General features: G+C 43.4%; 1 protein-coding gene across 1 annotated transcript; it reads right to left on the reverse strand.

Annotated features, from left to right (window-relative positions):
* Positions 1–12,113: 12,113 nt before the first annotated feature.
* LOC102995404 (melanoma-associated antigen B10-like) lies at positions 12,114–13,160 on the reverse strand. The gene is given in 2 exon segments (XM_024115281.1): positions 12,114–12,904; positions 13,019–13,160. Coding segments are annotated over 2 exon segments (933 nt in total).
* Positions 13,161–15,174: the final 2,014 nt, after the last annotated feature.

The following is a 15,174-nucleotide window of genomic DNA, read 5'->3' on the forward strand; positions in this document are numbered from 1 at the left end:
TCTTGGTTGTAGCTTTTTCCCTTCCATCACTTTAAATATATCCTGCCACTCCCTTCTGGCTTGCAGAGTTTCTGCTGAAAGATCAGCTGTTAACCTTATGTGGATTCCCTTGTGTGTTATTTGTTGCTTTTCCCTTGCTGCTCTTAATATTTTTTCTTTGTATCTAATTTTAGAAAGTGTAATTAATATGTGTCTTGGCGTGTTTCTCCTTGGATTTATCCTGTATGGGACTCTCTGTGTTTCCTGGACTTGATTGACTATTTCCTTTCCCATGTTAGGGGAGTTTTCAACTATAATTTCTTCAAATATTTTTTCTGACCCTTTCTTTTTCTTTTCTTCTTCTGGGACCCCTATAATTTGAATGTTGGTGTGTTTAATGTTGTCCCAGAGGTCTCTGAGACTGTCCTCAGTTCTTTTCATTCTTTTTGCTTTATTCTGCTCTGCTGTAGTTATTTCCACTATTTTATCTTCCAGGTCCCTTATCCGTTCTTCAGGCTCATTTACTCTGCTACTGATTCCTTCTAGATAATTTTTAATTTCATTTATTGTGCTGTTCATCATTGTTTGATTAGTCTTTAGTTCTTCTAGGTCCTTTTTAAAAGTTTCTTGAATTTTCTCCATTCTATTTCCAATATTTGGGATCATCTTTACTGTCATTCCTCTGAATTCTGTTTCAGGTAGGCAGCCTATTTCCTCTTCTTTTGTTTGGTCTGGTGGGTTTTTACCTTGCTCTTTAATCTGCTGCATATTCCTCTGTCTTCTCATTTTGCTTAACTTACTGTGTTTAGGTTCTCCTTTTCACAGTCTACAGGTTCGTAGTTCCCATTGTTTTTAGTGTCTGCCCCCAGTGGGTAAAGTTGGTTCAGGGACTTGTGTAGGCTTCTTGGTGGAGGGGACCGGTGCCTATGTTCTGGTGGGTGGGGCTGGATCTTGTCTTTCTGGTGGGCAGAGCCGTGTCCAGTGGTGTGTTTTGGGGTGTCTGTGAACTTAGTATGATGTTAGGCAACCTCTCTGCTAATGGGTGGGGTTGTGTTCCTGTCTTGCTTGTTGTTTGGCATGGGGTGTCCAACACTGGAGCTTGCTGGCTGTTGAGTGGAGCTGGGTCTTAACCTTGAGGTGGAGATCTTGGGTGAGCTCTTGCCTATTGGTATTACATGGGGTCAGGAGGTCTCTGGTGGTCCAATGTCCTGAACTCAGCTCTCCCACATCAAATGCTCAGGCCTGACACCAGCCCAGGGCACTAAGACCCTCTCAGCCACACAGCTCTGAAGAAGAGGTAGAAAAAAAGAAAGAAAATAAATTTAAAAAAATAAAAATATAAAATAAAGTAAAATAATTAAAATTTAAAAATCATTAAAATAAAAAAAAATTTTAAGTAATAAAAATAAAGAGAGCAACCAAACCAATAAACAAATCCACCAATGATATCAAGTACTAAAATCTATACTATGGTAAACATAAAAATCAGAAACAAGTCAGTCGCAGACAGCAAACCCCAAGTCTACAGTTGCTCCCAAAGTCCACCGCCTCAATTTTGGGATGATTCATTTTCTATTCAGGTATTCCACAGATACAGAGTACATCAAGTTGACTGTGGGAATTTAATCCACTGCTCCTGAGGCTGCACGGAGAAATTTCCCTTTCTCTTCTTTGTTTGCACAGCTCCTGTGGTTCTGCTTTGGTTTTGGCCCTGCCTCTGTGTGTATGTTTCCTGAGGGCGTCTATTCCCCACCCAGACAGGAGGGGGTTAAAGTAGCAGCTGATTACGGGGTGCTGGCTCACTCAGGCCACGGAGAAGGAGGGGTGCGGATGCGGGGCAAGCCTGCGGCGGCAGAGGCTGGCGTAACACTGCAACAGCCTGGGGCGTGCCATGTGTTCTCCCCGAGAAGTTGTCCCTGGATCACGGGACCTGGCAGTGGCGGACTGCACAGGCTCCCAGGAGGGAAAGTGTAGATAGTGACCTGTGCTCGCACACAGGCTTCTTGGTGGCGGCAGCAGCAGTCTTAGCATTTCATGCCTGCCTCTGGTGTCCACGCTGATAGCCGCAACTCGCACCCGTCTCTGAACCTCTTTTAGGAGGTGCTCTGAATCCCCTCTCCTCGTGCACCCCGAAACAATGGTCTCTTGCCTCTTCGGCAGCTCCAGACTTTTCCCGGACTCCCTCCCGGCTAGCTGTGGCACACTAGTCCCTTCAGGCTGTGTTCCTGCCGCCAACCCCAGTCCTCTCCCTGGGATCCGACCTCCGAAGCCCAAGCCTCAGCTCCCAGCCCCCACCCGCCCCAGTGGGTGAGCAGACAAGCCTCTCGGGCTAGTGAATGCTGGTCGGCACCAATCCTCTGTGCGGGAATCTCTCCGCTTTGCCCTCTCTGCACCCCTGTTGCTGCGCTCTCCTCCATGGCTCCAAAGCTTCCCCTCGCCCACCCCCTGTCTCCACTAGTGAAGGGGCTTCTAGTGTGTGGAAACTTTTCCTCCTTCACAGCTCCCTCTCAGAGGTGCAGGTCCCATTCCTATTCTTTTGTCTCTGTTTTTCCTTTTTTCTTTTGCCCTGCCCAGGTACGTGGGGAATTTCTTGCCTTTTGGGAGGTCTGATGTCTTCTGCCAGCGTTCAGTAGGTTTTCCGTAGGAGTTGTTCCACACGTAGATGTATTTTTGAAGTATTTGTGGGGAGAAAGGTGATCTCCACGTCTTACTCCTCCACCATCTTGGAGCACCCTGCCCCCCTCTAAATTTTAAAGGGCCTAACAGATATCCTTATTCTTTAGTGAGGGAGAATCTGTTTTCAAGTTTTTGGTTTGAAGAAATGTACACATAAAGTATACACATAAAATGGTATATTATTCAAGTTTAAAAAGGAAGGAAATCTTGCCATTTGTGACAACATGGATGGATCTGGAGGACATTATGCTAAGTTAAATAAGCCAGACATAGAAGAACAAATACTACACGATACTACTTATAAGAGGAATCTAAAATAGTCAAACTCATAGAAGCAGAGAAAATAATGATGTTTGCCAGGGCCTGGAGGGAGAAGGAAACTGGGAGGTATTAGAGGGCACAAAGTTTTGTTTATGTAAGATGAATAAGACCTAGAGATCTACTGTACAGCATAGTTAATAATGCTGTATTGTATACTTATAAGTTTGTTAAGAGGGTAAATCTTATATTAAGCATTTTATCACAAAATAATAATTATTATAAATAAAAAGGCAGTAGGAAACTTTTGGAGGTCATGGATAGCTTTATGGAATAAATCATGGTGATGGTTCATTTATATATTCTTACCTCTACATTTATCAAGTTGTATACATTAAAAGTGCACAGTTTTTTATATGTCAGTCATACCACAATAAAGTGCTTTAAAAAATTCCAGTTCTTGGTTTGAAAATTGGGTTGGAGAAATGAAATATTGGATCAGAGATGAATATAAGCTCATTTATTCTGTCAATGATCACGTGACTTGAATATGTTTTGTTACTGGTCTTAATACAGGATTTATTTTGGGGACTTCCCTGGAAGTCCAGTGGTTAAGACTGTGTTTGCATTGTAGGAGACATGGGTTCGATCCCTGGTCTGGGAACTACGATCCCGCATGCCACACGGAGTGTCCAAAAAAATATATATATATACTGGATTTATTTTATTTTTGTTTATTTGAGGCTAGAACTTTTCAAAGATTTGTATTTGTATATTTAAATATGTGATTTATGTAAAAGAATATGCACTTAGATACCCAGAAGGAGGGGAGAATTAATTTCTATTCATCATATGTACAATAAGTAGTTTGGGTTACTTTTCGAAATACAGTATCATATATTTGTTCATTTGTTTGATAATAAACCAGCACATGGTATTCAACTGCCTCTTTAGAGGGCGTGGAAAAGGGAGAATTTTAGCTATTCCTGGGAAAGGCTGTATGAATAAAGATGTCAGTATTTTTTAGCACATGGGGACATTTAAAGGTGAATGTCTGCATTAAAGAGGCACATATCAATTTTGCTATACATAATAAATTCCTATAGTATTCTTGTTTATAATATAGTTAATCATATGCATCATATTGTCCATTCGAGGATAGAGCAAGATTAATCTCTAAGTTTTAATAATATACAAGTCATGAAGATAAATCTAAAAGCATAAATTTTCTACATTTCCATGTTATATGAAAAAAATTAATTCTTATTTATAAAAAAAGGGATTAAATGTCAGATGAGAGTTTAAGTCTGTAATTTTATTCGTGACGGAATCACTGTGGAATGCTAAGAAGATTTGGTTTGAAAGAGCTTAGTAACTGTGTTTCCATGGACCTCCATTTTCAAAGGCTATTTTTTACAGAGTTGAGCTATTGATACTGTTTTACCATCTGATACTTTTTTGACATTCATGTAGCAATATTTCAAATGGGAAATTATATCTTGAGAGGATAGATAGCTAAAAAAAGAGTATGCAATCCTCTTCTCTTCTTTTCACAATAATCACAACTTGGCCTTTGATCTGACTTGAGACTATCCTTCTCTACAGCACAGTGGGAGGCGGCTTATTCTCCTGGAATTAAGTGGGGCAAGATGCCATGTGATAATAATAACTGCTTCTATCTCTCCTAATGTGAAGTTTTAAGATACCAACTATTTGGTAAAGACAGATGTGTAATACATTTTCTGGATTTTTATCTCCTTTTTTTTCCTCCCAGTTAACATATTATTTTTTCTTTAAAAGCGCTAAAAGTTTCATGTCGGTGAACAGGAACAGAATATTTTACAGAAAAATTTAAAAGAGTTTTTTTTGTAAAGATGCACCCCTACTGATGAAGTGTTTGTGCTGGGAATGATAAGGGTAGTTTCCCTATTGTTCACACAGCAGGCTGTCATCTTTTTCTTCTTAATAGGGAAAGGTCTTATCCTCAGCAATGCTGCATGAGTTTTTCAGTTACTTAGCAACAATAATAAAAAAAGACACAAGCAGTAAAGGACCCATCATCAACATCATGACAAATAGTAGTTCCTCAGCTGGTTTTAATGGCCATATGGAGACATTAAATTTCTTGCCTTCAAGAATTAAGCCCAGTGCATAAGATCAGGTTGAGCTGTGGTATGTGCAGCAATGTAAAACATTTTAGCCATTGTATGTGAGTTAGTATGTGGAAAAAAGTGAATAACTATGAGGCATTCACCTGAATAAGCAAAGTACCCCTGGAATGCACAAGACAAACAGATTTTTCTAATTTAAATATCTGCATGCATATTTTTGGCACATCCTTATGATCACGGCCAGCTGATATGGATATTATGAGGTCATCTACTGTGTGTATGATGATGTCTGTTGGTAAAGCATTAATCAATAGAAATAAATACTTGGTTAAGAAATGCTGCCATTAATAAACGAATATTTAAAACCAATCAGGATGTGGGAGAAACCCAACATGATATACAAACACTAACAAATGAAACTACCAGTAATAAAAATCAATAACATAACTATACTGAAGGTAAGGGGGGAAAGAACTAACCCAAATAACCTTAGAAAACAATAACTTGACTGGATGCTAAAAGGATAAAAACGAAAAGAACTGTGCACAAATGTTATGTAGTCAGTAAATGTGTTTCTCATAGAGGCATTGATAAGACATTCTGAAACTAATTTATGTGAATACTAGAATTGAACAAATAAGTAAATAGGTTAACAATAAAACTAAGATTTCTTACAATTGGAGAAAGAAATTACAATTAAATAAACTGGGGAGATTCAAATGATTCCTATCGTGTTAAATTGGAATCTGGGGTATTAGTTTAAACTCATTACAGACACACACACACACACACACACACACACACACAGATATAAAAATAGATATGTGTGTATACATGGGTTAATACACAAATATTTCCCAGTCCTGGCCGCTGAGAGGGCCTAGAAACAGTGACATTCCAGTAGTAATCAGCATACCTAGAGACAAGATCTTGGTTTCTTAAGCATCATTCTTCTATAAAAGGAACCAAGCATCCTTGGAAAGGTGGTTCTTTCAGGGCTGAGATGGAAAAAATCAAAATGAGCTTGGAACATCTTGTAGAACCAAAAAAAAAAAAGAATATTTTCAAAAGATATGGGGAAGAGAGCATTGTTGAAAGAAGACGACATTAGGAGAAGGACCTCTTAATGGCCAAAGCTTTGAGCAACAAAATAAATAATGCTAATATTGGATTATAACCCAAAGAATAAAAAAAATTCCTGAGTCCATAACAATATAAATAATTAAATATATAGATGGAAGAGACACAACAGCTCCTCCTCATAGTGGAATTGCAATTAATAAGTATTTAAAGAAGGGAAATGGAAGCCACTATTAGGCATATATCACAGTGGTGATTACTGCATACTTAATCTACTAATGCGTACTTAATCTACTAATGGGTGCTACAATCAGTGCATCTGAGGAGAGAACATATTTGCACTGTCTCAAATTATCTCCCTCCAAGATATTTGTTGACTACAGGAGAAATCATAGTAACTTTACAGTGGAAATGCCCAGCAGAGATCATCTTGACCAGGTGATCAAGGTCAATGTTGCCAGTAATAAGATGCATTGAAATCAGAAACCCTGTGATATTGGTGCACTGTTGAAAGAAATAGCACCATTTCTGTGGTTCTCCGTCTTTTTTTAAAAAAATAAATTATTTTATTTATTTATTTTTGGCTGCGTTGGGTCTTCATTGCTGCATGCGGGCTTCTCCCTAGTTGCAGGGAGCGGGGGCTACTCTTTGTTGCGGTGCATGGACTTCTCATTGTGGTGGCTTCTCTTGTTGCAGAGCACGGGCTCTAGGCGCGAGGGTTTCAGTAGTTGCAGCACATGGGCTCAGTAGTTGTGGCTCACGGGCTCTAGAGTGCAGGCCCAGTAGTGGCACGCAGGTTTAACTTCTCCGCGGCATGTGGGATCTTCCTGGGCCAGGGCTCGAACCCGTGTCCCCTGCCTTGGCAGGCGGATTCTTAACCACTGTGCCACCAAGGAAGACCCTCTGTGGTTCTCTTTCCAAGGAACTATGACCTCAGTCCAGTAATGAGAAGATACCAGATAGGCCTAAAGTGATGGACATTCAGCAAAATAACTGATTGATACTCTTCAGGGCTGACGGTGTATTGAAAAAGCAGGAAAGACTGAGGAACCATTGTAGATTGTAGGAGTCCAGGGAGAAATAACAGCTAAACGCAGTGTGGGACACTGATAAGGATCTTTAGAAAGGATAATAGTGGAAAAAATTATGAAGTTTAAATGAGGTAGTTAGTTTGGTTAATGCTACTAAGACAAAAATAATTTCCTTGTTCTGGTACTTGTATGATGGTTACCTAAGATGTTAGCATTGGACAAGGCTGGATGAGGGATAAACTCTCTGCACTATTTTTGCAACTTTTCTATAAGTCTAAAAGTAGTTTGAAATAAAACGTTTTTTAAAATTGCCATTATAAAAAATTCAGGAGGACTTCCACGTTAGTTGCTGTAAACAACTTTCAAAATAGGCAGAATATATGAAGTGACTGGAAAACAGCACAAGATTATGATCCCAAAAAGTAGGAAAACAGATGAGGTAGGCTCCCCAAATGACCCTGTATTTCTGCTTAGAGGCAATGTCTAGACTGTAGTGCAAGGAGGATAAGCCACAACAGAGCACAGTGGACTCATTGAACTGAGGATACAGTAAGTAGAGTTTGGGAATAGTAAAGCTGCTGAAATTTGCAGGGCAAGTTGGTGGAGAGAAGAGAGCTGGGTGGAGTTAATGCTCCAGAAATCTGTAGAAGGTCCCCTTGGGTCTTTCACTGAACATTAAGCTGCTCACATAAAGTGCAGGACTCCATGGGGCTGGGTAAAGAGCAACTACAAGGGGAGTTAAAAAAAATACTGGAGAGCAGTGAGCTGAACAACTATTGGAAGACAAACATGGCTGAGAGACTTTTAAATATTGAATAGCCAGAGGGGAGCATCCTCTTTGAACACCCAAAGTAATTTGGTAGAGCTTCAGACAAGTCTAAGCTGTAGGAATAGGATGAATGTAGTCCAAAAATAATGGCTACCATACAGCATCCTAACTGCCTTCAAATCACAGATTGGATTTCTGGGGAAGGCTTAAGTTGGAATAAGAGGCCCTAAGTCTAAAATGTTTATAGCTGCTATAGACCAGTTAGATAACAGGTTGTGTCGTGAAATTCTGGCCTCTCTGGACTTCATATTCCCTCTCATGGACTCTGGTCACTGCTCTCTCCCCGGTTCTTTCTAATGTTCCTCACTGGCTGGGGGTGTTCCGTCTGAACCCATTCACTGACACCTGGTCGTTCTGATCAAATCCTTTTTTCTCAAAGTAAAGAGAAAAATCTTATTGACATTTCAGAATTTTAAAGCATGCCCAGAGGAATTCTGATACTCAAAGCATCACTGAAGAAATCCCACTTTCTATGGATGAGGGATTAAGTTAATTTTCTGCTCAAACTACTTAGAAAACCTGGAAATTAAAATAACAGTGAGACAATGTTTTCACCTAAAAGTTTGACCAAGTAAAATAAAATGCCTGTGAGAGTGCAAATTACATACATTAATATGTAAGAATATGAATCAGTGCAGCTTTATTTGAACAGAGTATCAGCAATATTCATAAAAATTTACAATCATCACATTCTTTCCAATTCAATCCAGTTTGCACTTTGCTATGTATTTCCTCTAAGAAAACATACATATTTGCCCAAGAATTCATGCTCAGTAATGTTGATACAAGTTCTATTAATCATAGCAGCAAATGGGAAATAATTTATGTGTCCATCAGGAGGAGAACGTTTAAATTAATTATGGCACAAACACACTTTAGAATACTTAGGAGTAGTTAAAAGAGTGAGATGAATCTATATGTGCTCTCAGGGAAAAACCCTGCATTCGTTTTAGTAAGTGACAAGGGCAAGAGGTGGGACCATATGTACACTGTTATCCATGTATATTAAGAAACTCACAATGTATTTTTATAACACATCTATGTAAGGAAAAGTCTAGAATCAATTTTAAAATAACACAAAATTTTAATTGTGGCTGCTTCTGAGGAGAGGGATGAATTCTAGAGGAATTTGATAGGGAAGGGGAATTGTGACTTATCCATACTATTAGAATCTGGGGGCAATAAGAGCATTTGTACTATTACTTAAAACCAAAATTTTCCTCGGGGGCAAACATAGAGACAAGAGGCAGTGGAAGAATGTTGACTTTTTCTTTTCTTATCAAGGATGGCACGTCTGCCACAGAACCATTTTCCACCTCCTAGAAGTACACCTGAGTTTTTAGGAGTTCTGTCTACGTAGATGATCTTTTCTCATCTACTTCTTATGGAGGAGGCTTTGGTTTGGACCAAAAAGGTAAACTCAATCATTGGTATGTGGTCAGTGGCCAATCTCAAATAATTCAGCCCATTAAAATTCTACTGCAAATGTCAGGGTGGTTTCCAAAACCTCCTAACTTCAGGGTTATTACCCTAACGACCAGTAGATTCTGTACCAAATCAGAGTCCAGTCACCAGCAGGTTTGAAAACACTGAGAAGGCGGAGGAGGCACCCCGTGGGGATGAGGAGGGGTCTACACGTCACCGTCTGAAGTGAACAGTTACATGGAAAGGGCAGCTGCTGTCACAGGGGTCCTCGGTGAGGAACGGGAGCTGCAGGGAGTCGGGAGGCTCCGAGTCAGGGGAGGGCAGGGGGTATGGGCTGTCCTGTGCCTCTGGGAGCTGCGTGCAGCCTCCAGAGGAAGATGCAGAGAAGAGCTGGCCAGCAGGTCAGGTTCCAGTCTGGACACGAGGGCACGCTGGGGAAGCCCCAGGGGAAGGGCGCTGTCCGGCCGGAAAGTGCCGGGACTGGACACACGTGCCGGCACCGGGGCAGTCAGCTCTCAGGGAGCCCTGGGGCAAGGGGCTGGAGCCTCCTAGGTAAACGGAGCCCACAGACAGTCCCCCAGTTGTGTCTGATCCTCATTTTCACCTTCCTTCTTTAGGCCTGCTTTTCATACTCTGGCTACAAGTTCCTCTTTCTTATTGCCTGAGAGACATCATGGAGCAGTGAGAAGAGACAGGAATTCAGAGGCACAAGGGCTGCCTCGGGCTGGGAGGAGTGGGACAGTATGGGCTCTGGAGGAATTTCGACCAGGGCTCTAGTTTTGCCCTGTCACTAGCTATGTGAACTCAGCACATTACCAAATTCTGTGAGTCTCGGATTCTTCCTCAATGAGGTGTGTTTGATAAGCTCTGTCTTCTAGGACTGTTGGAATGTGTATAATGTATGTAAAACACTTGGCACAGTGATTGGTGTGCATTGAAACTTTAAAGAGTGGCGATTTTTGCCGTGATTTGTGTGTGTGTGTGTGGTACGCGGGCCTCTCGCTGCCACGGCCCCTCCCGCCGCGGAGCACAGGCTCCGGACGCGCAGGCTCAGCGGCCATGGCTCACGGGCCCAGCCGCTCCGCGGCATGTGCGATCCCCCCGGACCGGGGCACAAACCCGCATCCCCCGCATCGGCAGGCGGACTCCCAACCACTTCGCCACCAGGGAAGCCCTGCCATGATTTTTTGACCCAGATAATACCAACCCTCCTGCCGAGATTTTTTGTTTTGTTTTGCTGTTGTTTTAAACCAGGAGATATCTGAGAATATGCAGTGCTATAGGACACTGAACATCAAGTCAGCCAAAAATTCTGCTTAACAAGAAAATATACCTTAGTAAGTCATGTCCCTTAGAGGATGTATTATTTAATTTGGATGTTGGGGAATCCTCCCCATCTGGATGCAACTCAAAGCTAAATGTGTGTCAAGAACCAACTCCTTCTCTCCCTCCCAGCTGCCCTTGGATCCAAATCACCCCTACTTTCATTCATTTAACCCCTACCAAAATCAAGCCCTCCCATAGGGTTTGCCAAATTTTACTCACATTAACCCAGTTAACATACCCTACTAATGGAGCAGGCTCTGTTTCTCCCAGTCCAGGTTAAAGAGTAGGATATGGGCACAGTGGCTTCTTGGCATCCCACCTCAAGGAAGTATCACCCTTATTTATCAGAATCTCCTTGGTGATGATGTGGATAAAACACCTAGTTTGTGCACTGTGTTTTCTTGCACTGGGACAAGAGCACAGGGTACCTTCCACTCCCTCCCCAGGTGGAGATTTCTCTCTGGTTAATCCATGATCCCAAAAGAACCGCTAAAAGCAGTTCTCCATCGGAGGCTTAGTTTCTCAACTCTGAGACACGCCACACAGGGGTCTGGCCCTTGCTCACCACCCTCACACACCCTCCTCTGACCCACCACCCATCTTAACTGAAAATTACCTCTCACTGAAGGACCTGAGGTTTTTCCAAGGCTCCAAGTTGTCTTGCCTCAGGACATTTATACTTGAGTGCTCTCATCTGGCCCTCCCCCTCCCCCTCATCCTTTTTTTTGCTAGTCTTTTTTGTCTTAGAGGGCATCTCACCATCTTCCTTATATGTTAGCTGCTGCTAGACTCTAATTCAATGGGAAAAGGCTCAGTCTTCTTTTTCTTACCACCCCCCATACTACCATGGAGGCTTCCAAAGAGCAGATGCTCAATTAATGTTTGAGGGGGGAAAAAAGTGAACAATTTATTATGATTTTATTTCTCCTATATTATTGAATAAATGAAGCAAGTTCAGGTGTATAACTTTTATTTTACAGAACAGCAAAATACAAGGAATAAGGGAAACCAAGAATTGACCAGCTTTTACTTTTTTCTCTATTTTTTGATCCCAACTATTTTACTGCTAATTTCTTTCACATTTCTAAGGAAATGCCTATTACAATGCTATCTTTTCTTGTGCCAGGTCACTAAAAAAGATGGAAGGTTACCCTATTTGTTTAATAAAATGGCAAAACTATTACTCTTAAACTTCATAAACAGCATTAAGTAGGTAACCAGTATCATTCATACACTTAGCTTCTGAAGCTAATTAAACTTTTTTAAAGAAGAAGCAACATTTGAAAACCTTCAACAACAAAACATAACTCTGTAAGTTATTCTAATATGCTATTCACTGTGATCCCTCCAACACCACCTCAGCCCCTACACTACTGCAGGAAGGTGCTTCAGATATCACTACAGGTGGGAGAAGCTGCCCCGGAAGTTGGCCCCGGAACGCACACTGGCCACGGCACCAATGCGAAGCATAGCTGCAAGTCTGGCTCGGGCTCTCTCCTCCTCATCTCTCAGAGCCTCATCTTACAAGAGTGGGAAGGCACTGGGGTCCGTATCATGAATCTTGGCCAAGAATTCAAGGACTTTAATCTTGCTGATTTCAGCGTGGGCTCTCGGGCCCCACAGGAACTCATAGTGTGGAGGATCACTGTTGGGCACCTGGCGGTACTCCAGGTACCTTTCCTGCACCAAATCTTTGGTGATGAGCTTCTTGGGCTTCCCATGGATGAAGTGCTTCTTTCCAGCATAGATCCCCATCACATTGAGTACTTCCCAGATATCCTCCTCAGTGGCACAGTTGCCCTTCATGAAGATCACACAGAGGATTGTCATAAGGAGGCCGTTCTTGGGCATGATCTCCTCACCCCTCAGCCTGTCATCACTGGTGCGCTGAAATTTGCTGACAAGGGCATAGCAGTGCCTGGTGGGATCGACTTCCTTCACGTCAATGCCAAAGGCCAGCCCCATCAGCTCAGAGGCTCTCTTGAGGATCTCATGGAAGTGCTCCTTGTACTTTCTGATGACATGCTTCAGCATACCCTCCTTTGTAATGGGCTCTCTCGTGTTATATTTGCGCAGCAGGAATTGCGCCAACAGAATTGCCTTCTGGTCTACAGCGGTTCTGCAGGAAAAATCAGTGCTGAGTGATGCCTGAGAGGTGCTTGGTTTTTCTTCATCTTGGCTCTTGGCACCTTCATCAGATCTTGTGCATGAAACACCTGCAGAAGTAGTGGTAGTGGATGGGGCTCTCCGAGACCCCTGGGATCTTCTACCTGACCCAGTAGCAGGGGAGCTCTGGAGATTACCACCAAGAGGAGGGGTCGGGGAGGAGAGAGACTCTTCTTCCTCTGCTGCAGGGACCTGAGCATCTTGGAGATGCTGAGCCTCACTCCGGGCCTGACTGCGTTTCTCACGGGCACGGCGCTTGCTCTTCTGGCCCCGAGGCATGATGACACAGGTCAGTGCCAGCAGGTGGGAGTGTGGGCAGGAAGGCAGGCAATGAGGGCAACTGGGGGAGGGACAAGGAGATGCTGTGAGCACCTTCAGCGGGGAGATTCCTCCCTGGCTTTAACCAAGGCCACCTCTGCAGATTTCTGTGAGGTCACTGCACTAGGACCCAAAGGGCTCCTTTTCTGATCAGCCTGTCCCTTGAGACCCCTGCAGAGAAGTCAGTGTGCCTTGGGCTGGCAGGTCTAGGCTCTGTGTTGTCCCCTCTATAATCCTCTCAGTTCACATTTAGGATCATCCTGTCAACTGTTGGCAGGGCCCGGCCATCCTCCCCTTTACCGCTCTGAAGCTAAACTCCTTCCACCAATGGTCTTCCCTCCCTAACCACCCCCCCAGGAGGAAATGAGGAAGAGCCTTAGCGGGCCACCCCTGCTGGGGCCTTCCAGAGCTGACAACAGGAGCAGGGTTTGATGGGACCCCCCTTTGTTAGGGTTTTCAGTCGTCGCTCATGTCACCACCCCCACCAGGCCAAGCCGCCCCCCCCGGCCCCCGCCAGAGTTTGACAGCCCTGCCCGGGGCCTCCCAGGGTGGACCGCAGGGACAGCAAGTGTGTGTGCCGGGTTGAGCGTGCCTTCAGTCCTCGTTCAGTCTCCTCTCAACGCCAAATAAAGCCTGGGATGTTTTCCTCTGTTGATCTGAGACCACCAGCCTCAGATCAACATCTTCATTCCCTGAGATCCCGAGGCAGAACTGACGGTGCGTTGGGCCTAACAGTTATGCCACTAGCCTTTTAGCACGCGGCGGATTGGAGCGGGGGTTCTATGATGTCTCCTTTGCTCTAGGGAGGCATGTTCCTGCAATTCTCACTAAGCGTCCTCCTTTCACTCTCAGCACCTCCTCTCCCCTCCAGAGACCTGAGACCCTGGAGGTGGAAGTCAGTCAGTACCTCATGGTGACAGCTCTGCCCAGGGGTGAAAGCGGGGGCGGGGCTCTGTGCGGGTCCCTGTATTCTGGGGTGGCTTGTCGCGTCATTCCTCAAGGTGGAGGCATGGAGTAGGGTGTCCTCCTCTTGGCTGCTTCTTTAAAGGCTTCCTGGGAAATACTAACTCTCTGAAAGCTCTGAGCTGTTCCCCTGCAAACCTTGCAGAAAATGGATAAGTCCCAGACTACATACCAGACAGGAAAGTTGCAGTGTAAGGCGGGGTCCCAGGACACATGGTGGGCTGTAAAAGAAAAGGCACACTGCCCCATAGCGTTTGTTCGCCAGCCATACTTAGACTTTGGGGAACCTTCTATTCTAAAAGATCTACTTTCTGAGGAGAAGAGGCTAAGCTACAGGATTTTGTGAGACCTAGCTCTTTTATATTATCTCACATTGCTCAGTCCAGTGTGGTCACTTTTATTTTTTGACCCTCATTCATACTAAGAAATATATTTATATCTGTAACAAGTGTGTGTGTATATGCATTTTTTCATGAAAGAATACCTACCCTTGTTAAGTGTGATTCATTCTTTCCATTCCTTATGTTTGATCATAATATTAATTTTTTTAAAAGGTCAGGCCTGATCCTCTAAAGAGGTTTCAGGTGGTTATTGCACAGCCTCTGGACTCATTCTGTTTCAAACAACACCAACCTTTGGTGCCATCCTGGCCCGTGGGCTCTGAAATGCTGCCTCAGATTCCTTCAGTGAAGCAGTGGAGAGTCATGGTCCCAGAGCACAGTGGAAGAATCCAGGGCTCAACTTTAAAGGCTTTTCTCTAATCAATCCTGTCATCTGCCTCTCTTGCAGGCTACAGACCTGTCTAGAATTCAGGGCATCCCCCTACCTGCCCACACTCAGGTTCCAGTTCAGCGGAGACTTATTGTCCCTCAGGGATTATTTAGTTTTGTGTTTTTGCTTTTGTTAATGTGTTTTCTTTCCTTTATTCTTTCTATAATTTTTCCATGGTTGATTTTGGGTACAGGAAACAGTAGCCCATGTTTGATTGTCATCAGCTGCTATGGATAAGGTA

This window comes from Physeter macrocephalus, chromosome 21 (assembly GCF_002837175.3).
Source record: "Physeter macrocephalus isolate SW-GA chromosome 21, ASM283717v5, whole genome shotgun sequence".
Classification (NCBI taxonomy): domain Eukaryota; kingdom Metazoa; phylum Chordata; class Mammalia; order Artiodactyla; family Physeteridae; genus Physeter; species Physeter macrocephalus.